This window comes from Nilaparvata lugens, chromosome 8, assembly GCF_014356525.2.
Source record: "Nilaparvata lugens isolate BPH chromosome 8, ASM1435652v1, whole genome shotgun sequence".
In the NCBI taxonomy this organism is placed as follows: domain Eukaryota; kingdom Metazoa; phylum Arthropoda; class Insecta; order Hemiptera; family Delphacidae; genus Nilaparvata; species Nilaparvata lugens.
In genome coordinates, this window is record NC_052511.1 from 5699707 (window position 1) to 5726008 (window position 26302).

The following is a 26302-nucleotide window of genomic DNA, read 5'->3' on the forward strand; positions in this document are numbered from 1 at the left end:
CTGAATAGTAGCAATTGACCGTCTATTCTAAATGTCATAATTCAATCTATCAGATCAAATATTTGAATATGATCTGTACAATATAGTAATGCCGCAAGCGTTGATATTGATAACTATAGTTAGTAACATACTAACTATACAGAGAATGTACTAACGCTAAAATCACAGTCTGAAAATCAGAATGTCAACATTGGAATAAATGCTTCACTGAATATGTAGAGTAAACTTGCAAATATTGTAACTTATTGCCATAAATATATAGTGAGAACATTTTTTCTTACGTCTTCGTTCGTTAAAACATTACTTAATGTTAAATTAAAATGCACTGAAAATACTAGAGAGCAATAAATATCACTGTCGCTTGGAATTCTCCAAGATATACCAAATACAAATTTGATAATTAAGTAGTCAAAAAATTGTGAAATTTCATAATACTGAAAATTGTAGACATACTTGCAAACCAACAAAATGTGGTCATTATAATAACTGAGATCATCTCCCAGTAAATTATCGGTTATAATAATCATGAACATTACTCAAAAGCACATCATCACTCACGCTCACATTCAACTGTAGTTTTGATTAATTAAACCAATTAGAAATTAAATCCCCACCAAAACCCAGTATTACGTTAGGAACATTGAAAATGTAACATCATGCGCATCTTTGGAACAAGGTTAAAAATAGCCATGTGCAACCTATTTAGCCTGAAAGTAGCAAATAAAATTTATGTGCGTTTTGATCTTCAAAGGTACTCAACTATAATATTAGTAATTTTTTTAATCAACATTATGACTAATTCAACTGCCATACATTATTCTAACCTGACTACTTGATACCAAAGATTTAAAGATAAAAAGCTATCACTGAAGCAACACCTGCTCTAACAGTCTTCTCGGTTGATTATCTTTTATTACTGGATTATTGTCCGTAAATGGTAGTGGATAATCTACGCAATACACACTACAAGAAAAATATTAAAATGCGTTGAATTTTCAAGCTTTAAACATTATTTTCAAGCTCAATAAATATGTGCTGTTAGAACCATAACTACCCTTACTGAAAAATAAACCATCAATCATTATAATTACAATATTGCTTTCAACGTTGCAATACTTGCAACAAGTAGAATTATGAATTTTAAATGTATTGGTGTTTCTATCGATTTACCAAAGGGTAATACACTAAATTTATTATACCCTACAGGTTACAGGCTCCCCCTTTAATTTTAGGTCATTCAATTTGAGTGTTCCTAATTTTTTTCCCCAAGTCACTACAAGATGTTATACACTAGTGACCACTTGCATCGTGAAAAGTCAATTTCTAATACGGTACTTAATCGAATATATTTCTAGTTTAAGGCATTTATCTTGGACATCGTCAGTCCTACACGATTAATATTACAATTTTGTTTTAATATTACACTTACGTCTAAAATTAATAATGTAGAGTTATTAGTGTTAGGCTTAGTAACGTGACCCGATCGGTCTATCGATATAAGTTGGATAATTGCGTTTATAGTGAGATTAAAGTTATGAAGTCAGCACATGATATACATTGGTGTTGCCATCCTTGTCTGTTATCAAACAAAGCAGATGGCTTTATCCTCTTCAAAACTATTGTCAAATCTTTTATTGACAACGAAGATAGTTTATGAACTATCAAAACTTTATATATAAATTATGAAAATGTTTCTATTATCATATCATGAGAAAATATATTTTATTTTCTTTACTTCAGAGCTAGAAGGGCGTAAATATCAAACTGCTCATTTTACAGGGAACTCAATGTAATTAACCATTCACGAAGTAAAGTAATTTAGGCTACAAAGTAATCAACCATGATAAAGTTAATTAATTCGCAAAGGAATTAACCATTCTAGCCAGGGTTAGAAGTGCCTAAGTTCAATCAGCATTAAATTTACATGAGAATTATTGAACTCGAGTTGTTTCAGTTTTAATTCTGACTGGACTTACGCTCTTTCACCTCTGGCTTTCTAAAAAACTACCAACTGAAGAAAACTTACGTTTTTTAGATCTACAGAGTAAGAAAAACGGAATAAAACTAACTTAAAACATCATTTTGTCAAAAAAAAGACTTACGCTCCTCTAGCTCTGAAGTACAGAAATGTATTTGAGTTAGATTTGATCATATAATTACATCAGATATACCGAAATAACTTGAATCACAGCTATCTGGTAATGCAGAGAATCGGCAATACTGTACTCCTATCATTATTTGACTTTACAACGTGAATCTCACTATAATAACAATATACCTAAGTGACATAATCCAACTTTGGTTGAATTAATTAGGTTAGGTTTTGTGAAATAAACCTAGAGGTCTTGCGAGTAGTAGGCTCCAACACAGTTGGATAATTTGGGTCCAGTAACATGAACCAATCGTAAGACAATATCGTGGATAATTTTAAGGTTTTTTAGATTATTTAAGACAACATCCAACCAAATCGGATGATTTTCAGGATTTTTTTAGATGATTTAAGTCAACATCCAACCAAATTGGATGATTTTCAGGTGTTTTTTTGGATGATTTAAGACAACATCCAACAAAATTGGATGATTTTCAGGATTTTTTTTTTTAGATGATTTACCCAGCTACTGACCGCTAGCGACGAGATTTAGAGGCGTTTCGTCGCTGGCGAGTTCTTTTTTGTAGATGATGGAGGGAGAGTGATGGGCGGCGGGGGAGAAGGGTGGCGACTGTTGCTGCAGTGCTGCCAACATGAGGTGCGGCTGGATTTGTCGACGCAGTGCTGCCAACATATCGTCGCAACATTCGTCGCTGCCACTGTTGCCACCACTTGCACAATCGCTGTTGGCTTCTACGGCAAATACAAAGCGAAATCTCATTAGAACAAGTCAAAAGGTGAAAAATTGTTAAATAAATTTAATGAATAGGCTACATCAATTTTTGCTTCTTGATAACATCATGTTTTATTGAGTTCTCTGAAACTTATGGTCTTAGTTGCAGTTTCATTTTTACCAACAGCTGTTGAGTTCTTTGGAACTAATGGTCTTAAATGCAACTGAAATAATAATGTCCCTTCCCACTTTTGTTTTATGGCGTTTTTAAAAGTTCCCGTAATTCTGGGTCACTCGTTATATTTACTGGCTGACAGTGAACGTAGAGATCAAAAAAATCTGGTGTGGTACACTCACACAACTTTCCTTGCTCATTGAACTGGGAGCCTCATTCTTAAACGACAATAATTTAGAGAAATAACATAATGACGATTGGCGGCAACATAATTATTTGAAACTACGATCAGACTACTGTATATCTATATATATAAAAATGTTATGTTGGTTTGTGTGTAATGCAAAAACTCCAAAAGTACTGGACCGATTGAGTTGAAATTTTAACATGATATAAAATCCGCATCAAGGATGGTTTTTATCTACTTTTTACAATTTTCAGGGGCGCTACGCTCGCCCGAAAATTTTTAACTTTTTTGTTTATGGATTTTTCCGATTTTTGACTTCACATTCGGGGTCAGCTCGCGAAAATAAGTCGATTAAAAAAAAAAAATTGACCGGGCTCGCAGGGTGGCCCGGGGGGAGGGGGTGAAACTTTGGCCATTTTTGGCCAGATTTGAGCTGAGCGCTGCTGCAATCAAAGTGCAAAATCTGACCGCTAGATAGCGCGCATGTTTCAAAACGCATTTCGTGAGATATAGAGTACCGGTAAACTACACTCTTGATTACCGTATGTTTTCCGGTACAATTATTGGATTTCAATTACTTTCGCAATTCAGAACAAAGAAAGCATACCGATGCTTTTTTTTCACATGGACAACTGTATGTTGCGTGTTCCCGAGTCGGCAAACCAGATAGTCTTTATATTTACGCAGACAGTGGAAAAACAAAAAATATTGTATATAAACAAGTATTGCAAAATTAAACTTATATGAAATGTATTCTTTGTTTTTCCTCATTTCTCAACCATTCGCAAACAGAGAGTGAGAATAGGGAAAAATCTGAGTGCAGAAGAAGGCCTTCCTGTAAAATTCGGCGTGCCACAAGGAACAGTTCTTGGTCCGATACTGTACCTCATCTTTGCCAATGAGTTGTGCTCACTCGACATTGGTGGCAAGATTATTGTCTTTGCCGACGACACAGCTGTGATATTTCAAGGCAACAACTGGAACGAGACTTTCATAACCGCTGAATTAGGCATGGAAAAAATTACACTTTGGCTCCACAGTAATATCCTGACTCTCAATTCATCAAAATAAATTTCTAGCATTTTCACTGACGGACTCCAAAAAACCTGTACGAAATACAATCAAGTTACATCACTGCAAAATAAATCGCATAGACTGCAATTGTCCATCAGTAGAACGAACAGATAATATAAAATATTTAGGAGTTATAATAGACGACTTACTTTGGTGGGACAAACACATCATACAGCAAACAACAAAACTCAGGAAACTGGTTTACAGTTTCATTCAACTCCGACAGATACTCACACTGGATACGTTAAAAATTGTATATCACGCATTGGTAGAGTCAATAGCAAGATATGGAATCCTGGCATGGGGAGCTACGTATTTCTGCCATATCAATCCTGTTTTTAAAGTCCAGAAACTCATCCTCAGAATAATGGGACAGAAACATCCACTCTACCCTTCAGATTCTCTATATGAAGAGCTCCAACTACTGAGCATCCGACAAATTTACATTCACAAATTACTCACATTCATCAGGAAAAACCCGCAGTTCTTTCTCAACATGGACCACACCCACAGCACGCGAAGAAGGAATATTGATCTAGCAGTCCCCAGGATGACAACAACTGCCGCCCAGAGAACAGTCACATACTTAGGACCGAAGATTTACAACAGGCTGCCAATGGACATCAAGGAAATGGTACTGGTTAATATATTTAAAGCAAAAACAAAAACTTGGATAATTGAAAATAGAATAAATTATAGTGAAGACCTTATTACAAACTAGATATTATGAATATTATTAATTCATTTTTTTATCAATCCTTTTTAAGAGACTATTCTCAAATATTTTTTTCTTTTAGAATCTAATTATTTTCCATCAATAATTTTCTATTTTATATATAGGTATTCATTTACTCATTTTAATTTCTTTTTTCTAAAAATTTTGCTTTTTTTCATTTTATTTCTCACATAAACATTATTTTTCCTTTTAGTTTTGTAATTGCACAATAAACCAGATTTAACAGCTCACATAACACAGATGTTCATAATTTATTTAACAAGCATAATATTTGTGGTTTCCCAACACATATTTTATATATAGTGGGGGCCACAGAAAAAAAATAAAATAAACATTCAATCACAATGTGCCACTGCGAAGCGTGGCAGGGTACAGCTAGTGTGTGTATATAATTGTTTTCAGAGTACTTTTTCCTTTGTGTAAATTGTGAAATCCGATGATTCTTTAAAAGTCGCCAAAACAGCTGTTCTACAGATGAAATATCTTGACTACGTGTTATTTTTATAGACTGCTCTACCTACCTACCTCATGCATGAGGGGATGAGGTTACAAAATCCATTTCTCAAGGATGGGGTGAACCCCCCATTAGTTTCCCAGAAAGAAGACTCATGCCAATTGATGGAGCTGATAAATAACTATACAGAGTATGAATTTGAAATAAATCAGTCGAGTAATTTTTGAGAAAATCGTGAAAAACATGGTTTTTCAGTAATTATCCGCAATTTTTCTCGAGAATATTACGCAGCTCCTGCAATTTTCCTAGAGATGAGACTCATGTCAGTTGATAGGGCTTATGAATAGCTCCATGGTATAAATTTGAAGAAAATCGTAAGAGCCGTTTCCGAGAAAACCGTGAAAAACATGGTTTTTTAGTAATTATCCGCCATTTTTCTCGAGAATATTACGCAGCTCCTGCAGTTTTCCCAGAAATGAGACTCATGTCAGTTGATAGGGCTTATAAATAGCTATCCATGGTATAAATTTAAAGAAAATCGTTAGAGCCGTTTTTGAGAAAATCGTGAAAAACATGGTTTTTTTTAGTAATTATCCGCCATTTTTTCCGACATCTTGAATTGAATTTTATTGAATTTCTTATTGTCGGGTCCTCATGGTATAAGGACCTTAAGTTTAAAATTTCAAGTCAATCGGTTAATTAGGAATGGAGTTATCGTGTTCACAGACATACACACATGCACACACACACACACACACACAGACCAGCACCCAAAAATCATGTTTTTGGACTCAGGGGACCTTGAAACGTATAGAAAACTTGAAATTTGGGTACCTTATTTTTTTTTTGGAAAGCAATACTTTCCTTACCTATGGTAGTAGGGCAAGGAAAGTAACAACGTACAACTATGAATCCTACTCTAGTAGGAATCTAAAGTACTTGAAGCAGAATAAGTGAACTGCAACTCACTGCCAACACACAAGGTTTCTTATGTTGGCAGTGCCAAATATTACATTGATAATATTGTTGTACTCAAGTTAAAATCAATGTCTACTCTATTGTAGTTCAATGTTTTGTCAAAAGATAGTGTGGCATGAGTAGCCCGCATGCAAACTGTGAGGCCGTTTCAGACCGTCGTAAACTTTAAGGCCGTTTCAGATCGCTGTAGCGTCTTCGGGCGAAGAAGAAGAAGAAGAAGAAGAAGAGAAATTTAGTGTTACGTCTAGACATGATTAAAACCTACTCAAGAACATGGTAGGCCATAGTGGAGTAGGTCAATTTCCACACAGAAAACACTAATCATGTAGAGGACTATTATAACAAATTTCTGAAACTAACTATTGCATGGAATTGTAAACTAATATTTTCTGTAATATTGATGTAGTTTAAGATTTTTGGGGGAAATAGAAATTGATATATTCTTTATGATCTTCCAAGAAAGAGGAGTAGGAACAGGATGAGAAGAACAACATCAATAACTAAATAGAATGAGATGGCTTTTGACTGACTTTTGCTGTTGCGCCTTAATGTGATCTTCTCTCCCTTGGGGCGTCGCCGCCTTGTGTGGATAGTGTCTCGACGCATGGTGGCCGGCCGGTTGACATTGTGCAGCTTGTAGTAGAGACCGCATGCGTTGCACACCATCTCACCCAACCGGTTGCGACGCCAGATGGTCGTAGTTCGGGTGCCACAGTTGCTGCAAGCCAGGTCCACGCGTTTCGCTAGCGATGGTTGCTGTTGCTGCTGCTACAAAACAAAACAGATGCATCAATTAATTGGAATAAATAAAGAGCATAATATAAAGAAAAATGGGTGATTCTTCATATCAAAAGAAGAGAAAAGTTCTAATTAACATAGAATATTAAATCATGAAGAGATAGCAGACCTCGTGTGTCTCCAGCGTTATTGTCCTGTCACCAGCTGGCTCAGATCTTTGAATAGTGGACTTGAGATGCGCATGAACACTAGCGTCAGTTAATCAATTTTCATAAAGGCAAGGAAAGTTTTGTGAGTGCGCCACACCAGATTTTTTATTTAATTTTATCATTGTCAGTTCCTTACACGTGTATCCACTTCAAAAGTGTGTTTAATACAAAGTTGAAATTAATGATGTATCATTAATATTCATCATTAATGTATCAATAATATCAATTTTGATATTTCTGTTTGTACTTTTGAGGAATAGTATATTTCGCACCTAGAGCAGAAAATGAGATTTTTCCGGCTCGAAATCGGTTTTCAAGTCCGAGGCCGTAGGCCGAGGACTAGAAAAGATTGAGAGCCGGAAAAACATTTTTGCCCGTGGTGCGAACGATATTTTTCGCCACACTACAGGTATTGCTGACAAAATAAATAAAGAATACTTGTTATCGTACCTATCTCTTGATTTTAGTGTTAGAAGATTTGCAGTCAGGATTTCAGATTCTTTTAAAATTTCACTTGGAATATCACGGGCGTCGTCATCTTCAAGCATTTTTGAAAATTTGGAATGCGCTAATCAACAATAAATAATTGAATAAAAATGGTTGCGAAGCGAATGCTGAATTATTTTGATTCGAAACTCGAACTGAAATCATGGCGACTTTGTTGAAGAAAGTGGACACTCGCCCGATCTAGCGGATGACTTATCTACGGACTTCCATGTTAGGGGCTAGAAAGAGTACGTTTTCCGGTCTAGGCCGGAAAGAAACCCTTTTCTGACGTCAAACGAGAGTCGTCTGCAAACAAGGTCTTTCAGATCTATGTAGGGACTGGAAAACAGCTGCTTTCTGTGCAGTGTGGCGAAAATGAATTATTAATTGGTTTGGTTTGGTTGCAGTCTTACCCGTGAATTAGGCCGAAACACAGACTTAGTGTACCACTGGGCGCTGCCGACGGCATCCTGCTCTATCTCGACATCCATCTCAGACTCAATCTCCACCTCCTCGATGTCATCATCAGCCTCATTGTCCGAGATCTCGCCTCGCTCGCTGCGCTCTGTGTAGTGCGCCGCCTCCAGCAACCGACTGATGGCCTCCGTGGAGCGGCTGACCGGCCGCACTGCCCCCGGGGGCGGCTGCTGCTGGTGGTGGTGTGTGGGTGGCGGAGGTGTGGGGCTGGGACTGCGACTGGGGGTGGTTGAGGTGGGTTTGGTCTTGAGGAAGGGCACCTCTGTCGAGCGCAGAGGACAACTCTGTTTCCGTCGACCGCTGCTGTGACGCTGTGTTTCACCACGGCTTCCCTGCAAGTTGAGAATATTTCATTGAAAATCCTAGTAAAAATTTGAAATTATGTACAGCTGGTTTAGATCGATAGATACGTCTGGTTGGCCTGGAGCGGCGTCAGACAAGGACCACGTTATAATAGCAGTGGAGAAGGATAGGAGAACAGCATTGCCGATTGTCACCTTTGCCACTGACTTCTAAAGAGGATATGTGATACCGGTGAATTTGATGCAATATTAACTGTTCATCATTGTTTAAAATAATCAATAAATATATTTTACAATGATTAAATAATTAACATTTTCATAATTAAGATTAAATAATTTGTTGATAGATTATATTTCTGCATTGTTAAACACGATCTGGCAACAATTCTGAGCTGGAAAATGATAGCACCATTCTGCTTAATCGAATGATAGACAAGGATAACAAGACAATTGTCAATCGAGTACTACCATTATAACGTGGACCTCACTATAGCAAAAATACAATACACTATTAATGCTACATGGAATTTATAATAGACTAATATCAAATTACTATTTGTCTCCCGACTCCATTACAGTAGTCAAACTGGTCCTTCAGACTATAGAAGCACTCATCCATTAGAAATTATTTCTATTTTCATTTAAACTCATTTATCTTCAATATTTTCAGCCGATTAAAACATATCAGTATCGGTGAACGAATACGGTACAATGAAAATAATTCCCATGAGTTCTGATATCGGACTTTAAATTTGAAGTGAAGGGTAAAATTGAAATTATAATAAAAGGGATGAAACTCCCACTAATTTGTTAGGGATGAATGTTAACTATTGATACTATCTCGGCTGGGCTGAGTGGGAGTAGTCCCATTATAAATTAATGTAATGAAAATATCAATTAGGCTATCAGGCGGAGTTGAGACTTAATTTCAATAGGCGGATTAGAATAGGATTAGTTTTTTCACTATAACGTACTTTGTTATGCCGCATCAAGAATGATGTCATCAAAGCCAAATCATGTATCACGCTGTTGGTGAGATTATTTCATGGATATGATGCTCACGTCTCTTATCGCTTCCACACTCTTGCCAAGTGCGTACAAATGACGGCGAGCGCAAGAGTGTGGATGGCTGCTTTGCCAGCGCACGACAGGACATACATACAATAGCTTACAATACAGCAACATTATAGATGAATTTACATCATATAGACTAAGAAAATAATTATTGGACTGTATATGATATGAAAAAATGCAATTTGGAATAACTATAGATAATATTTTTATGCATCTAAATAAATTGGCGGAGCTTTGGACATATCAATGTCCATTCTTCGGAAAGAATATTCAAAATATCCTTCCCACTAACTCTCTACCAAAATGCTTGGAGGGAAAATAAAATTTCACCTTTCATTAAAGGTGATCATATGGTTTATCATATGCATGATAAACACACATTTTCATCATGCATATTTTGTCATCAGCGAGAGGCCTCGAACAATAAACAGCTGTTTGACAGCAGCTTCTAACATGAAATAAACAACCAATAACAATAAATAAACCACTGTGAAATTACAAATTATAATAATTCAACCTCCAATATACTGGTTGACAAAAAATCGAAGCTACAAAAACCTAACGTCAATAAATTTTGCTGGAAGCCTTTCGCTGTGATGACACAACAATGTATGACGACACGTGTGTACACAAATGTGATGACACACTTGTTCTGTAGTTAGTGACCAGCATTTAGCGAGCATCATCAAATACTAATAGTATCAATTGTAGAAAGAATACTTACAGGAGTCTGAGGTGACAAAGACGCAGGCGGCAGTTTGGTGCAATGCGACGCGATATCCGTCGCGAACGAATTCTGTTGCGCGCTAAACAATGAAGCGGCCGACATCAGTGTTCTCAACAAACTTTTCGTGTCAATCTTGGACTCGTTGTTCTCTCTCTCTGCAACCCTTGACTCATCACGGCGGCGGCCATTTTGGACCGGTGTAGTCCTCCCATCCGAGTCCTCCCCGCTCTCATCGTCACTACTCATAGAATCCGTCTTCTGAATGTACAACTCTGCTTCCTCTTCATCCGGCTCACATTTTATTGTGAAGTTGCCAGTACTGTAGTCATTATTTTTCTTCACCACCACACGGTCGACCGTATTTTCCATTGCATAGTCATTGTTTTTCCTCACTACCACACGGTCGACCATATTTTCCACTCCATAATCATTATTTTTCCTCACTACCACATGGTCGACCGTATTTTCCACTCCATAATCATTATTTTTCCTCACTTCCACATGGTCGACCGTATTTTCCACTGTGTACTCATTGTTTTTCCTCACTACCACATGGTCGACCGTAGTTTCCACTGCGTAGTCATTATTTCTCTTCACTACCGTTGTTTCCAGCTCTCGCTCTCTCTGGACTCTGTCTCTCTCCTTCTCCTCGGCGGGCCGATATCTCTCTCCCGTTTCGGGTTCTTTCTCTTCAAGGTTGATTGTGCCGTTATTCACGATCAGTGATCCCCCGTGATCGTTGCATTTCGGCTTGGCGGGCAGGAAACAATTCGAAGCTGCTATTGTGGCGAGACTTTTCAGGTTTTCCTGTACAAGAAAGACAAACATTACATTAATTTAATTTCAAATTAATTAATTAGCATCAATATTTTAATATATTTCTATACATGGCCAATGATTATTATCTTTTAATACATGGCTACTTAAAAAACAATGATGATAATTACTATGGGAGGGTTTCAGTTCCTCATCGATTCACCTATAGTCAGGTCCAAGTTATAAAGGCAGTGAAGAATAATATATTTCTATACATGGCTTCTTGAAAAACAATGATATTAATTACTGTGGGAGGATCACAGTTCTTCATCAATCCTTCTATAGTGAGGTCCACGTTATAATGGCAATGGAGAATGTTAGAAGAACATTGTTGCCCATTCTCTATCTTCTAGAAGACTTCTGATACCAGTATATCTGAGTAAATATCAACTGTTCATGCTATTTTTTAAAAAAATATGATAAGATTATAATTTATTCGGCTACTTGAAAAACAATGACTATGGGAGGGTCTGTCTCAGTTCATCTATATAGTGAGGTCCACGTTATAAAGGCGACAGTTACAGGCGTTATAAACAGCGTTGCCGAATCTCTGCCTTGCCACTGCCTTCTATAGAGAATAGCTGATACCGGTATATCTGATGAAATAAATAACTCTTATTAAAAATAATCAATTATATTTTATATATCAATAAATTCTATTTTTCAGTGATTTAATACATTTTCATAATTGAGATTGAATATTTTGTTTAATTAATTATATTTTTACATTGTTTAAAAGCGATCTGGCAACTTTGCGAAGCTAGAAAAAGATAGCGCTACCTCCTTTGTCGAATGATAGACAAGGATAGCATTACCGATGTTAATCAAATACTGCCATTTTAACTTGGACCTCACTATAGAGTTCCCCAAAAGTAAAACTAGCTTCCTAACAGAATGAAAAAACAACATTCTGAAACTCAAATACTGTAACTATATCATAGTCTACTTGAAAATGAAATCTTACTTATTAATATGAAAAATTTCAACTTCCAACCCATGAAGAAACCGTCACCAGCAATAAAAAGCTAAGAGGTCAGCATCAATAAAAAAACAGAATGAAAAGTTATAACAAAAATGAAGAACCGAAACCGTTTCCAACAGAACATTAAATCCCACATTCAGACCAATTAACAATGATCCAGTATCCAAGAATTAGTTATTCTATTCATTAGTATTAAATGAGATATGCCAATGAAAATTTTCAATTTAATTCATGTTTCTAATGATGAGTGAATTACTAGACACGAGCTAACAAAACGAGAAACCAAAGTTGAATCTGGTGAAACAAAGTGATAATTTGTAACTACATTTTAGCGCTAGTTTTGTAATCAATTTTATATCACCATCTCAAACAGGTTTAGTACCTCGAGATGCAAATACCCAATTGGCATGGCATTTTATTTTGTAATAGCTTATTTTTGAGAATCACATTGAACGGATGGAACCGATGAAGCAGTTGTCTACTTTATTCAAACTTGGCGCGCTCGCAAAAAACGTTTCTCTTTTGGTTTCTCCACCTTTTTTGTATTTATTTTAATATTTTCAATTGAATAATATACACATTACAAATCAATTCCTGTCCAGTCATCGGCGAATCCAGAGATGACCGGACGCCTCGCCTCTGGTTGATATAAATCAACTCTCATTCTAGTTTAAATGATTATATTTTATTCGGCTACTTGAGAAACAATGATATTAATGACTATGGGAGTGTCTGTCTCAGTTCATCTACAGTAGTAGGTCCACGTTTTAAAGGCAGTAGAGGAAGATAGGAGAACAACGTTGCAGATTCTCTGCCTTCTATAGACGACAGCTGATAGCTGACAACAGAGAACATGCTATAGTGATGCTTTTCTGCTCCAGCATTTTTTTTTCATTTAGTTTTTTCATTTTTCAGTGGACTCGCTTAACTTTATTTTGAGTACCTATTCCTCTTTTTTCTTCCTTCCCCCCATTTATCCCTTCCTTTTTTCCTAATTACTTCTCTTCTCTTCTTTGCTTGCCTATTACATGGGAAACCATAGTTGGCTATGGTATCATAGTTGGTATCTTCCTCTCTTTTTTTTATCTTCTCCAACACACCCAAACACTAAGCCCATGGTTTTTTATATTTGTAACATTCTATTGTGTTTTATTTGTTTCGTAAATCTTTGTTAATTTGTTTTGTCTTGTTTTGTGTGTTTTTAATAAATAAAAAATTGAAAAGTGAGGTCCAATTATAAAGACAGTGAAGAAAGATAGGAAAACAGCGCTGCCGATTCTCTGCCTTCTATAGACTACAGCTGATAGCTGACAACAGAGAACACACTATAGTGAGGTCCACGTTATGAAGACAGTGGAGAAAGACAGAAGAACATCCTTGCCGATTCTCTACTGCCATTATTATAACATGGACCACACTATAGTGTTCCCCAAAAGTAAAACTAGCTTCCTAACACAATGAAAAAACACCATTCTAAAACACAAATACTGTAACTATATCATAGTCTACTTGAAAATGAAATCTTATTTATTAATATGAAAAATTTTCAACTTCCAACCCATGAATAAACCGCCACCAGCAATAAAGCTACGAGGTCAGCATCAATAAAAAACAGAATGAAAAGTTATAACAAAAATGAAGAACAGAAACCGTTTCCAACAGAACATTAAATCCCACATTCAGACCAATTAACAATGATCCAGTATCCAAGAATTAGTTATTCTATTCATTCGTATAAAATGAGATATGCCAATGAAAATTTTCAATTTAATTCATGTTTCTAATGATGAGTGAATTACTAGACACGAGCTAACAAAACGAGAAACCAAAGTTGAATCTGGTGAAACAAAGTGATAATTTGTAACTACATTTTAGCGCTAGTTTTGTAATCAATTTTATATCACCATCTCAAACAGGTTTAGTACCTCGAGATGCAAATACCCAATTGGCATGGCATTTTATTTTGTAATAGTATTTTCCCATGTTGTAAAATTTGTATTGCTTTTATTATGTATTTCTAAGATGTTATTTTATATTTCTGCCAATAAAACATTATCATTTTCATTATTTTGTAATAGTATTTTCCCATGTTGTAAAACTTGTATTGCTTTTATGTATTTCTAAGATGTAATTTTATATTTCTGCCAATAAAACATTTTCATTTTCATTATTTTGTAATAGTATTTTCCCATGTTGTAAAGGCAGTAGAGGAAGATAGGAGAACAACGTTGCAGATTCTCTGCCTTCTATAGACGACAGCTGATAGCTGACAACAGAGAACATGCTATAGTGATGCTTTTCTGCTCCAGCATTTTTTTTTCATTTAGTTTTTTCATTTTTCAGTGGACTCGCTTAACTTTATTTTGAGTACCTATTCCTCTTTTTTCTTCCTTCCCCCCATTTATCCCTTCCTTTTTTCCTAATTACTTCTCTTCTCTTCTTTGCTTGCCTATTACATGGAAACCATAGTTGGCTATGGTATCATAGTTGGTATCTTCCTCTCTTTTTTTTATCTTCTCCAACACACCCAAACACTAAGCCCATGGTTTTTTATATTTGTAACATTCTATTGTGTTTTATTTGTTTCGTAAATCTTTGTTAATTTGTTTTGTCTTGTTTTGTGTGTTTTTAATAAATAAAAAATTGAAAAGTGAGGTCCAAATTATAAAGACAGTGAAGAAAGATAGGAAAACAGCGCTGCCGATTCTCTGCCTTCTATAGACTACAGCTGATAGCTGACAACAGAGAACACACTATAGTGAGGTCCACGTTATGAAGACAGTGGAGAAAGACAGAAGAACATCCTTGCCGATTCTCTACTGCCATTATTATAACATGGACCACACTATAGTGTTCCCCAAAAGTAAAACTAGCTTCCTAACACAATGAAAAAACACCATTCTAAAACACAAATACTGTAACTATATCATAGTCTACTTGAAAATGAAATCTTATTTATTAATATGAAAAATTTTCAACTTCCAACCCATGAATGAACCGCCACCAGCTATAAAGCTACGAGGTCAGCATCAATAAAAAACAGATGAAAAGTAGTAACAAAAATGAAGAACAGAAACCGTTTCCAACAGAACATTAAATCCCACATTCAGACCAATTAACAATGATCCAGTATCCAAGAATTAGTTATTCTATTCATTCGTATAAAATGAGATATGACAATGAAAATTTTTAATTTAATTCATGTTTCTAATGATGAGTGAATTACTAGACACGAGCTAACAAAACGAGAAACCAAAGTTGAATCTGGTGAAACAAAGTGATAATTTGTAACTACATTTTAGCGCTAGTTTTGTAATCAATTTTATATCACCATCTCAAACAGGTTTAGTACCTCGAGATGCAAATACTCAATTGGCATGGCATTTTATTTTGTAATAGTATTTTCCCATGTTGTAAAATTTGTATTGCTTTTATTATGTATTTCTAAGATGTAATTTTATATTTCTGCCAATAAAACATTTTCATTTTCATTATTTTGTAATAGTATTTTCCCATGTTGTAAAATTTGTATTGCTTTTATTATGTATTTCTAAGATGTAATTTTATATTTCTGCCAATAAAACATTTTATTTTCATTATTTTGTAATAGTATTTTCCCATGTTGTAAAATTTGTATTGCTTTTATTATGTATTTCTAAGATGTTGTAATTTTATATTTCTGCCAATAAAACATTTTCTTTTTCATTTTCAACCTTACAGTTGTGATGTGTGTGATGTTGTGGTACTTTACCATAATGAAAACATAAATGGAAATTGTCAACCACTTTTATTATTATACAATACTATAACAGAACCTGGTTTGTTTTTTTTCAATTGGAATAAAAGTGGTAGACAATTTCAATTTGTGTTTTCATAATCATTTTTATTATTTCGTGTTAGTATTAAAGTTTCAAATACAGTATAATTGTTTCATTGGTATATTCGTACACGTTAATGATATTCGTGGGAGGAACAGTTTTGTTTTTGTACTGTGTCTGTTGATCCTCCACCAAATTATTTTATAAATAATTATTGTGTATCAGTAAAACAATAAAGAGTAAAACTAATAAAACATTAAAAATCATACAACCTTTTATATTCAATATCTATATATATAAAAGCGAAATGGCACTCACTCACTGACTGACTCACTCACTCACTCACTCACTCGCAGAACTAAAAATCTACCGGACCAAAAACGTTCAAATTTGGTAGGAAATCTTTGGCAATATTTTAACTCTAAGAGTTCTTTTTAAGGGTTTAAAGTTCGTCCTTTAGCATGTATATTCTTCTTCTCCCAATCTCTTAATTATAATTGAAATTCCATATCATATGTTACTATAGAACTATAATCTAGATAGAGTACCTCTTCGAAACAGTTGTTAACTGGCAACTGAATTAATAATTTTGTCAGGTTGGCATTAAGTTGAGTTGACTTTGTTAGGTTGGCACCAAGTTGAAGATTTAAATGCATTTATCACGGAAAAATTGATTGGGCACTGCTACTTCAATCCTGGGAATATTATATTACTAGCCGTCAGGCTCGCTTCGCTCGCCATATTCGTTTAGCCAGACGTTTAGTCTGGACCCCCGACTGGATTGTCCTAACATATGATAAAAATGCTGAAATGAAAAATGATCTCATTCTTGGACGATCCAGTCGGGGGTCCAGGGGGCGGAGCCCCCTGGCTAGACGGATATGGCGAGCGAAGCGAGCCTGACGGCTAGTTACGTATAATGATGTATGATGTTGTGCAGTTGGGAATATTTTAAAGTTTTTATTATTTAAGTTAAATTAGTCTAAATTGTACACAATATTAAAATCTGAGATGAATACTGAGATAGCCTCAAATCGGAGTTATGCATGGGAATCAGTATAATGTCTATCATTTCAATTCCAAGTAATGATAGAAGCTAAGATACGTCGCATCACGTCTCACCTAAGACAATAGAATTTTTCTATCCACCTTGCAAATTTTATTCCAGGCTATAATATGAAACAATGCGAACAACACCAAGAAATAGGGACTAATTTTAATAATATCAGTATTTCAACAACCTCAATTACTATTTAAACCTGCTTTGCTAATTCATAAACGATTCCCATAGTCATAGAAAGTAATAATGTTTATATTTCAGATGTTCATTAACCTTAGAACAGTCAAGTAGAATTCAAATTGTTTTCAATTCAATAATTTCACAAAAGAACTGGAATATAGAAATAAATTGTTTGAATAGATAGTGGAGTTTGGTTCAAAACTTGAGCATCTTTGCTTAGATGAAATAATAATATTATTAATTGAACAAATATATTGAATTTCTTCCCAATTTATTATTATAAATTCACTGGAAACGGAATACTGTACATTCTATTTCTGCTGATCCCATCCATTTCTTTCAAACATTATACATTTTCTGAATTACATGCTCTATAAGGCTAGGCATACACCAGTTAGTCAAGATAAGACAAGACATGATCAGACAAGTTTAGTCACAATACTTCACATAGTTGCTTATGAAGACATGTCTAATTGCAATGACTAATCAGTGTGAGTTGCGTCATAAGCAACAATGTGAAGTATTGTGACTAAACTTGTCTGATCATGTCTTGTCTTGTCTTGACTAACACCAGTTAGTCAAGACAAGACTAGTCACGATTAGTCACAATACTTCACATAGCTGCTTATGAAGCAACACACACCGATAAGTCATTGCAATTAGATGTGTCTTCATAAGCAACTATGTGAAGTATTGTGACTGAACGTGTCTGATCATGTCTTGTCTTGTCTTGACTAACACCAGTTAGTCAAGACAAGACTAGTCACGATTAGTCACAATACTTCACAAAGTTGCTTATGAAGCAACACACACCGATTAGTCATTGCAATTAGACATGTCTTCATAAGCAACTATGTGAAGTATTGTGACTGAACGTGTCTTGCCTTGACCAACTTGTGTGTGCCTAGACTTACAGTCCGACCCCTTCTATACCATGATTTGTTGTACAAAATTGGATACGATTCATCAACATTAGTAATAAGATAAATAAATAGGGTTGTTCAAAACTATTCAGATAAAATACTTCTGTTCAAAACCTCATAATTAGTAAAGTATGAATCTTCAACGAACAATCTTTATATCGATGGGTTTTTAAAAAATGAAGAATATAAATCCCGGTAGGTATGCACGATTATTAAACCAAACAAACAATGAATCACTAGGATCCAAAATTGAACCGAATTAAATTGATTAATATTTTTCCAATTGAGATTTCGCTGATAATTAATAATTTAAATGAGAAATTAAAATTTCACTGATTAGTTTATCAATGTGAATAACCCTTTACACTTAAATCATTTCACACGAAATCAATTTCATACATACATTCAGGACCAAGTCCTGAACATTATTAACAGACAAGTTTCTCAAGTCAAAATTACCAATAATTGTGCACAATTGAAGGTTTACCACACTTTTGTATAGGTACATGCAATATATAACCAACAGAGCAATAATATTTACATGCAAAATAGACATTTCAAAAATAATAACCCGGAATACAGAATGATAACATTTATGAAAACCAACAATGACTACCTAAAGCACGCTGCACACACAGGGACAATAGTAGCTTCCACTAGCTGTCGCGGAATACGGAATTGGAAATGCTATAAACACAAGGATTTTTTTTCAACCTCCGATTGGCCACAAATGAGAGACGAATTTGTATAAAAGAATAATTTGTTCAACTAAAGTTACTTATTATTGTTTGTCATAATTTCTTCAACCTCCGATTGTCGGCCATAAATAAAAGACGAATCCTATACTATTAAACGAGCAACTTCAGTTCATATGTTTATATGTTTATAAGTTTGTATTTCACCGGATCTCGAAAACGGCTCAAACGATTCTCACGAAATTCAGAACATAGTAGGTTTTATAATATGAAGATTCGATTGCACAAGGTCTCATCCCTGGGAAAACTCGAAGGACATTAAAAGGATAATTATTATTCATCCTTGGAAAAACAGCTGATAATAATTTCGTCGTCTGTTGGTGAGGAAGTAAGTGAGCGAGTTCATGTGTGTGGGACTGTGTCAATATTATGACTCAGCTGTTGAACTTTTGTAATCATTCAATCAGGTATTTAGTGCCAGTTGCAAAAAAGCCGGGTTATTTTCAATCCTGATTCATTCCAGTAGATCCATCTTTTTAAAATGTTCTTCTCTGATTTGGTTCATGTGAAGTTAATCAGAATTAAAATTTAACCGGCTTTTGTGCAACTGGGCCTTTGTGGGGAAAATTTTTGCATTCCTCTGGGAATTAATCTCAATTTACTGTGATTAGATAGAACAGTTCTGTATGAATGTTATTATAATTTCTTCTTTCGTTATCAATTTTTTATGCTTTTATCCCCGATATTGTATATAAAAGGATAATTTTTTCACCAAAATTTACCTTCATTTATGATTATTCTTCAACATATTTTGGCGAGAGGGTTGACGCATTTGTCATACCAGTGAACCAGACTACCAAAAACCGGTTAAATTTTAATCGTTATTAAAACCATAGTGACTACAAGAACCAATCAGAGAAGCCATCTTTTCAAAAAAGTCTTCTCTGATTGGTTCTCGGGGAATTAATCACGATTAAAATTAAACCAACTTTTGTGCAACCGGGCAATAAACTTAGCCACCTGTCTTGAGTCTGTCAAACCAATCAGAGTTTTTTTTGAAAAGACGGCTTCTCTGATTGGTTCTCGTGGAATTAATCATGATTAAAATTTAACCGGCTTTTGTGCAAACGGCACTAAAACTCCATAACAAGTGACGATCTGGCCACACCGATCACAATGTGTTTGTTAGGGATGACAATCTTTTGAGCTCTGTGAAAATCGTCCCCCTAACGCTTGTCTGCTTATATTTATTTATTTATTTATACATTGATAGATACAATATAATTCTCAACTATGAATGATTGGGGAAGGAACAACAGGCTTAAAGCCCAAAACTGTTCTTTTCCCAAATTTAGATAGAAATTTCCCATAAGTAGGTTATGATTTCATTCCATAAGTTATGTGATAACTCATACTATTATGATAAGTAGCAGACATATGTGATTCCCGGAGGTTGAAAAAAATGACTCTCCTACATTTGAGTCCAGGACATTTCCCGCGACAGCTACTGGAAGCAACTACTGTCCCTGTGTACAGCCAGTAGTGGAAGCTACTACTGTCCCTGTGTGCAGGCTGCTCTGCTTGATACAGAATGAAAAGATACCGTTGCAACAAGCACGTCGATTCAAGACCAATACCAAGTACACATTGCGTATTACGGGAAAGACAAAGATGAAGGATCTACCAACATTAACCGAGACTCTTTTAGCCAATGAGAATGCCTGAACCTTACCAACTGATCGTCCGCATGGAACATTGTCACATTTTGACCGCTATTACATCCATTTAGCTCGGGGATCGCGCTTTTCTGCAGTGTATTACTCTAAAAACCAAAACCAGTACTTTGCCATTATAATTTTCTTCGATAAACTACAATCGTCAACAAAATTCAAGTACGAAATACAAAAGAAAATAATTTTAAATGAGTGAGGAGTGAATTCAGTCCTATTTATAAGAAATTATTTAAAAAATTTGTTCCATAAATTACAATCTCCAACAAATTTGAGAGATTTTCAGACAAGGATGCCTTATTCGCGGTTGTTTTTTCACAGTGGACCTACAAATCAAATTTTATTTCGCCATAATAACAAAAGTAATAATACATCAGTTATTAGTTTGAATAAGTTTGGAAAACAATTTTTGACTCCGCAGTTCTGTTTAGGATAGTAAAGACGTAAGTCTTTGATTCAAACATCAAAGTGCTTAAAACATTAAAGTGATAATTGAAACTTCCTTAGAATACATCAGCAGAATTTCAATACTATCTCTCCCATTCGATTAGAAGCGAATATAATATTTTTTACTCAATTAAAACACAATAATATGCAAGTAGGCTAATGGAAGGATTAGTACTGATAAGCAATTAATAGTGTAAGAAAACACACGTCAGGTATATTTCAATCTTTTCCAAACGATGTCTAAAGGTTAGTAAGCATGAAGCTCTCATTATTCAAAACAAAATATGAGTATTTCCTTGGTAAAAAGCAGCAACCAATAACTATTTTATATGCATCACTTGCAGCTAAATTTTTATTAGAAGTTTTATCTGAGTAGTCAAGCTTTGAAATGTCAATTATTGTAATGTATTAACAGATTCAACTGAAACTACAAAAGTTGGCATCTACTAGGACCAGACATGATTTGACCTGAAAGTAAACAAATTAGAAAAGAGACATGATTGATTGAACAGCGAGAATTATAGAGATATTGAGTGAATAATTGATAAGTTTGAATAGAGAAAGATACGTACATGCTCGTCGTGTGTCAGTCCCTCAGATCTGTTTAAATATTGCTTGAGGATAGCATCAGTCTTTCTCGAAACTTCCCTGAACTCATTAAGAACGTCCAGCTTATAAACACAGCGATGACACAATGAAGAGGGAAGCATATCTTGTTCCGTCACCTGCGAACAGAAATAATATAATTAGATTATATTTTGTTCAAAACCTATAAAATGGTTTGAGTACCGGCCCAGGGAAGAATACTCTTTTCGGGCCACTCTCGTGTTTCGGATGGACACGTTGATCTGTCGGTCCCGAAAATGATCTGGAGCCCTGAAATTGATCAGAAGCAACCTGATAACTCTGATTTCTTATAATAATAATAATATCGAGTGACCTGGCTGGCTCAGGTCTGGTGTCAGAGTTTTCAGGTCGCAACTGATCAATTTCAGGGCCTCTGACATGACCTAACGACTACTTTTTAGGCAGCCGGGACCGACGGCTTAACGTGTCCATCCGAAACACGGGAGTGGCCCGAGATAAATATCTTGCCCGGGCCGGGATTTGAACCCGGGCCTCTGAATCACAAAGCCAGCATCTGATCCACTGGACTACAGCCACTCCTTATAATATCAGTGGAGAAAGATAGAAGAAAGTAGCCGATTTACTGCCTTCTTTAGATAAGATAAGATGAGATATTTATTGACAATTGTTACTAGGCTGTTGCCTATGGTAACATTTACAAAAATTGACATTATAAAATTAAATGAAACTTGAGAAATAAATAGTTATTTTCAGTTCCGCATCAGTATTAATCAATTACAAAAATATTGAAGAAGGATAGCTGATTCCGATATCTCATGTATTATAAGTAAATATTACTAATGGTAATTTTTACACTTCACGGTTTCTCACCGACACGACTAATGTTCAGTTCCAAATGGCAGTTTTCACACCTACCGATTGTCGGCCGACACTAATTTTCCGTCACGACATCCAGCAGTTCTCCCATTGGCTAATTCTCACCAATTGGATGATTTTCTGGTGGTCAGGACAAAAAATGTCGGACGGCAATCGGTAAGTGTGAAAACGGTCATTGGCTGAACGGTTTAACGACATCAGCCAATCGGAGAGCTGTTTGTCCCGTCCTACCTTATCGTGTCGGTGAGTATAAAAACGGTCAATGTCTTAACTGAGAAATACCGATGATTCACAAACGGTCATAAATAAAGCTGAGCTGAAGCAAAAAATAAATAAATAGAGAATTAAAACTATGACAACAAACCGTTATTGATAAGATAAGCTTAGCTAACCCAACCAGTAATCATGTAAGAGTAATTCAAAGTTCAATAGCTTCTTGACGGAGAATGTCAATAAAGTATTATGAATGAAAGATAAGACAATGATTCATTTGATGCGTTTTACTACAAACGTACTACAAAACAAACAAAATGGATTACTACACAACTGATAAGAATGCCGGTTGTAAATCTGACCTTGAGTAATATTGATTTTTTGAGACATTCCTCATTCATTATCTTATAGTTTCACTTATAGAAAACTCTTAACATTTATTAACCCATGGATTGATATTTAAAGGAGAGAGTTATTTCTATAATATTAAAATTTAGTACGGTAGCCTACATAAATAAAATTTCTAAAGAAAATGTCAACCAAATATATGTTAGGCCCTAATATATTTTTAAATACCTAACCTCGAATCTGTTTTGAAAATCATTTGGAAACGCAAACCTAACTCCAACATAGAAATTGAATTTAGCCTATGTATAAAACTTTTCAAGTTTAGTCGTTTACTTATAAAAAAATGAAAACATAAATACTTGATTGTAACCTGTTCAAGAATTTTCAGTAGGTACTGTAATAATATGAATTAAAATATATTTGTTTAATTTTGTCCTTATGAAGCAAGCAGAGAATTAGCTCATGTTATGAAGTTACTGATAAAAGATAATTGAGATGTGGTTATATCATTTCTAAAAGAGGCAATGATACATACTACCCACTATTAGTCATTAGGAAATCACGTATCAGAATATGATAATACTGATTGGGTAGCCGAATAGTTGTCTATATGACTCATACCAAAGCCTAACCTGTAACAAGTTTTATCAGAAATTCATATAAATTCAAGAAAACGCGTATTTAGAATCAGATTGGATAAATAACAAAATAAACTGGATATTAATCAATGACGCCTTACAAAAATGCTATTTGTTGTAGCAGCATGGCCTTTCACTGCATTGTCATGGCTAGTAATAGATACTTCCTAGAAGCAAGCATGGGTCATAAAATGCACATAATTATTTCCTTCAATATCAATAAAGTCACAAACAAAACACGAAATTGATTATCATTTATTACTATCAGATTCTGTGAATCTATATTCGGCAAAGATTGGCCTTGGCCTCGGTAATAACAAACGCCAAATAGAAGAGAAGCCTTATCACAACATCTTATCTCATTGCAGTCAAAAGGAGCAAGGTATTAAAGTAAGAAATAAATTAATATGGCGTTTTAGAAAGAGTATTTCTAGTTTAATACTTACTAAGATAGATAGACAAGCGCTTATCTTCATTGGAAAATTACGTTGAGTTCCAGAATCGTCGAAAATAGACACCTTTGCACCTTCGCATGATAAACAAAGGCGACAAAGTTCATAAAACTTTGGAGGCACAGAACACATGCTGATATTTGTCATGACGCTTCAGATAACTCAAATAATATGAAAACTAGATTTAAAAACAACACTTCCATCTAAAACACTACTTCATTGCAATAATTATTGAGATAAAGTTAGAGAAATGTTTGTTTCTATCACAGTCCATTGTCGGAGCTAACTCAATTCCCCACCACTGCCACTACATGAATGCTTCTCTTCTTGTTTCTTTTTCTTCCTCTCTCGTTCAAAGCCTACATCATCATCGTCATCATACTCCATTCCATTGCAGATTGTAATCAAACAAAGAAACTTTCGATAAACTAGTAAATCAGATAACAGATTTCTTGTCAGATAATAAAGCTACATTTTCAAGGATATTTGGACAAATAATAATGGAAAACTATTTGAAGAGAATGGAAGAGAAAGTTTATATCACACCATTCACATTTTTGTTTATCTCAGAAGCTGAGCATTATCAGTAGGTAGAATTTAGAATAACACGATAACAATAGGTTATCATTATTCGTTGAAAATAACTTTAAATTCATTCCTAATTGCAATGCAACGTTATTTGAGTTCTAAGAATTCATTTCCAGTTTACATTTCACAAGAAATTGAAATGGATTTCAATCCTTGATAACGTTTTATTAGGTTTGTACGCAAACTACAAAATCCTAATAATCTCGTTTAAACCTAATTGAAAACGACAATAAATTTATCAATTTTATTTTTATTATCATAATTCATAAATTGAAAGCGGTTCAAGACCAATTTTTATCACAACAGGAAGCACATGGTTTCTAATTTCCTTCCAGGAACTGGCAGCCGAACCTGAATAACCGAAGAGCGGGAGATTTGAAATGAAATATCCAAGTCACGATGGGCAAAAATTCTTACAACCTACCTACTGTACCGTATTTTCTCAATATTATGAAGAGAAGAGAATAAATTGAGATTAACTGATCTTTAGTTTGATTTATTCACTACCCTAGAGATTTATTATCCGGTATCTGTAACTTATTGCTCTTTAAACATTATCACACTTCGCATCAGATATCAAAAGCCTATTCATAATTTGATTTTAAGCTTGAGCTAAATATTTGATTTGTCTTCATTGATAACAATTCGAATTGAATACTGTAAATGGTCTTTCTTGAAGATTCTATTGTTAAATCACTCGACATTTACTTGAATAACTTTATGATGTCAAAGCCTTTTGGACCTTTGGGTACCAGAGCGAATCTGTCAACCCTCTTCCTATCTCAGACTCTCTTTTTACTTTCCTTGCCCTATTACCATAGGTAAGGAAAGTATTGCTTTCCAAAAAAATTAAGGTACCCTAATTTCAAGTTTTCTATACGTTTCAAGGTCCCCTGAGTCCAAAAACATGATTTTTGGGTGTTGGTCTGTGTGTGTGTATGTGTGTATGTCTGTGAACACGATAACTCCATTCCTAATTAACCGATTGACTTGAAATTTTAAACTTAAGGTCCTTATACCATGAGGATCTGACAATAGGAAATTCAATAAAATTGAATTCAAAATGGCGGATAAATACTAAAAAACCATGTTTTTCACGGTTTTCTCGAAAACGGCTCTAACGATTTTCTTCAAATTTATACCATGGATAGCTATTTATAAGCCCTATCAACTGACACGAGTCTCATTTCTAGGAAAATTGCAGGAGCTCCGTAATATTCTTGAGAAAAATGGCGGTTAATTACTAAAAAACCATGTTTTTCACGATTTTCTCAAAAATAACTTGACAGATTTTTTTCAAATTCATACCCTGTATCTACAACTGCTCTACAACAGCTCTATCAACTGGCATGAGTCTTCTTTCTGGGAAACTAATGGGGGTCCACCCCATCCTTGAGAAATAAACTTAGTAACCTCCTTCTCTTGCATGAGGTAGGTAGGTAGCGCAGTTCATAAAAAGAAAACAAGTTATTTCATCTGTAGAACAGCAGCAGCTGTTTCGACGACTTT

At 34.9% G+C, this 26302-nt stretch overlaps 1 protein-coding gene across 3 annotated transcripts; it reads right to left on the reverse strand.

The window, feature by feature from the left end:
* Positions 1-8: 8 nt before the first annotated feature.
* On the reverse strand, positions 9-24760 carry LOC111062578. Of its 3 annotated transcripts, none has more exons than XM_039433810.1 (7): positions 24200-24760; positions 21663-21815; positions 20646-20735; positions 10437-11246; positions 8273-8668; positions 6957-7191; positions 9-2842 (listed from the first exon to the last, which is right to left on the reverse strand). In XM_039433810.1, the coding sequence occupies exons 1-7, from the start codon at positions 24350-24352 to the stop codon at positions 2616-2618; spliced, it is 2064 nt and encodes a 687-aa protein (XP_039289744.1). In that variant the 5' UTR covers positions 24353-24760; the 3' UTR covers positions 9-2615. The 3 variants fall into 3 exon arrangements, with proteins under 3 accessions (XP_039289744.1, XP_039289743.1, XP_039289745.1); XM_039433809.1 differs by having other exon boundaries at positions 6957-7194; positions 24200-24758; XM_039433811.1 differs by lacking the exon at positions 20646-20735 and having other exon boundaries at positions 6957-7194; positions 24200-24758.
* Positions 24761-26302: the final 1542 nt, after the last annotated feature.

Coding starts and splice junctions, on each gene's coding strand:
- LOC111062578 (XM_039433809.1), bottom strand. CDS start 24,352: ATGACAAATATCAGCATGTGTTCTGTGCCTCCAAAGTTTTATGAACTT. Junction 7,195..8,272: donor TGTTTCGGCCTAATTCACGG/GTAAGACTGCAA, acceptor TTTGTTTTGTAG/CAGCAGCAACAGCAACCATC. Junction 2,843..6,956: donor ATTAAGGCGCAACAGCAAAA/GTCAGTCAAAAG, acceptor TATTTGCCGTAG/AAGCCAACAGCGATTGTGCA.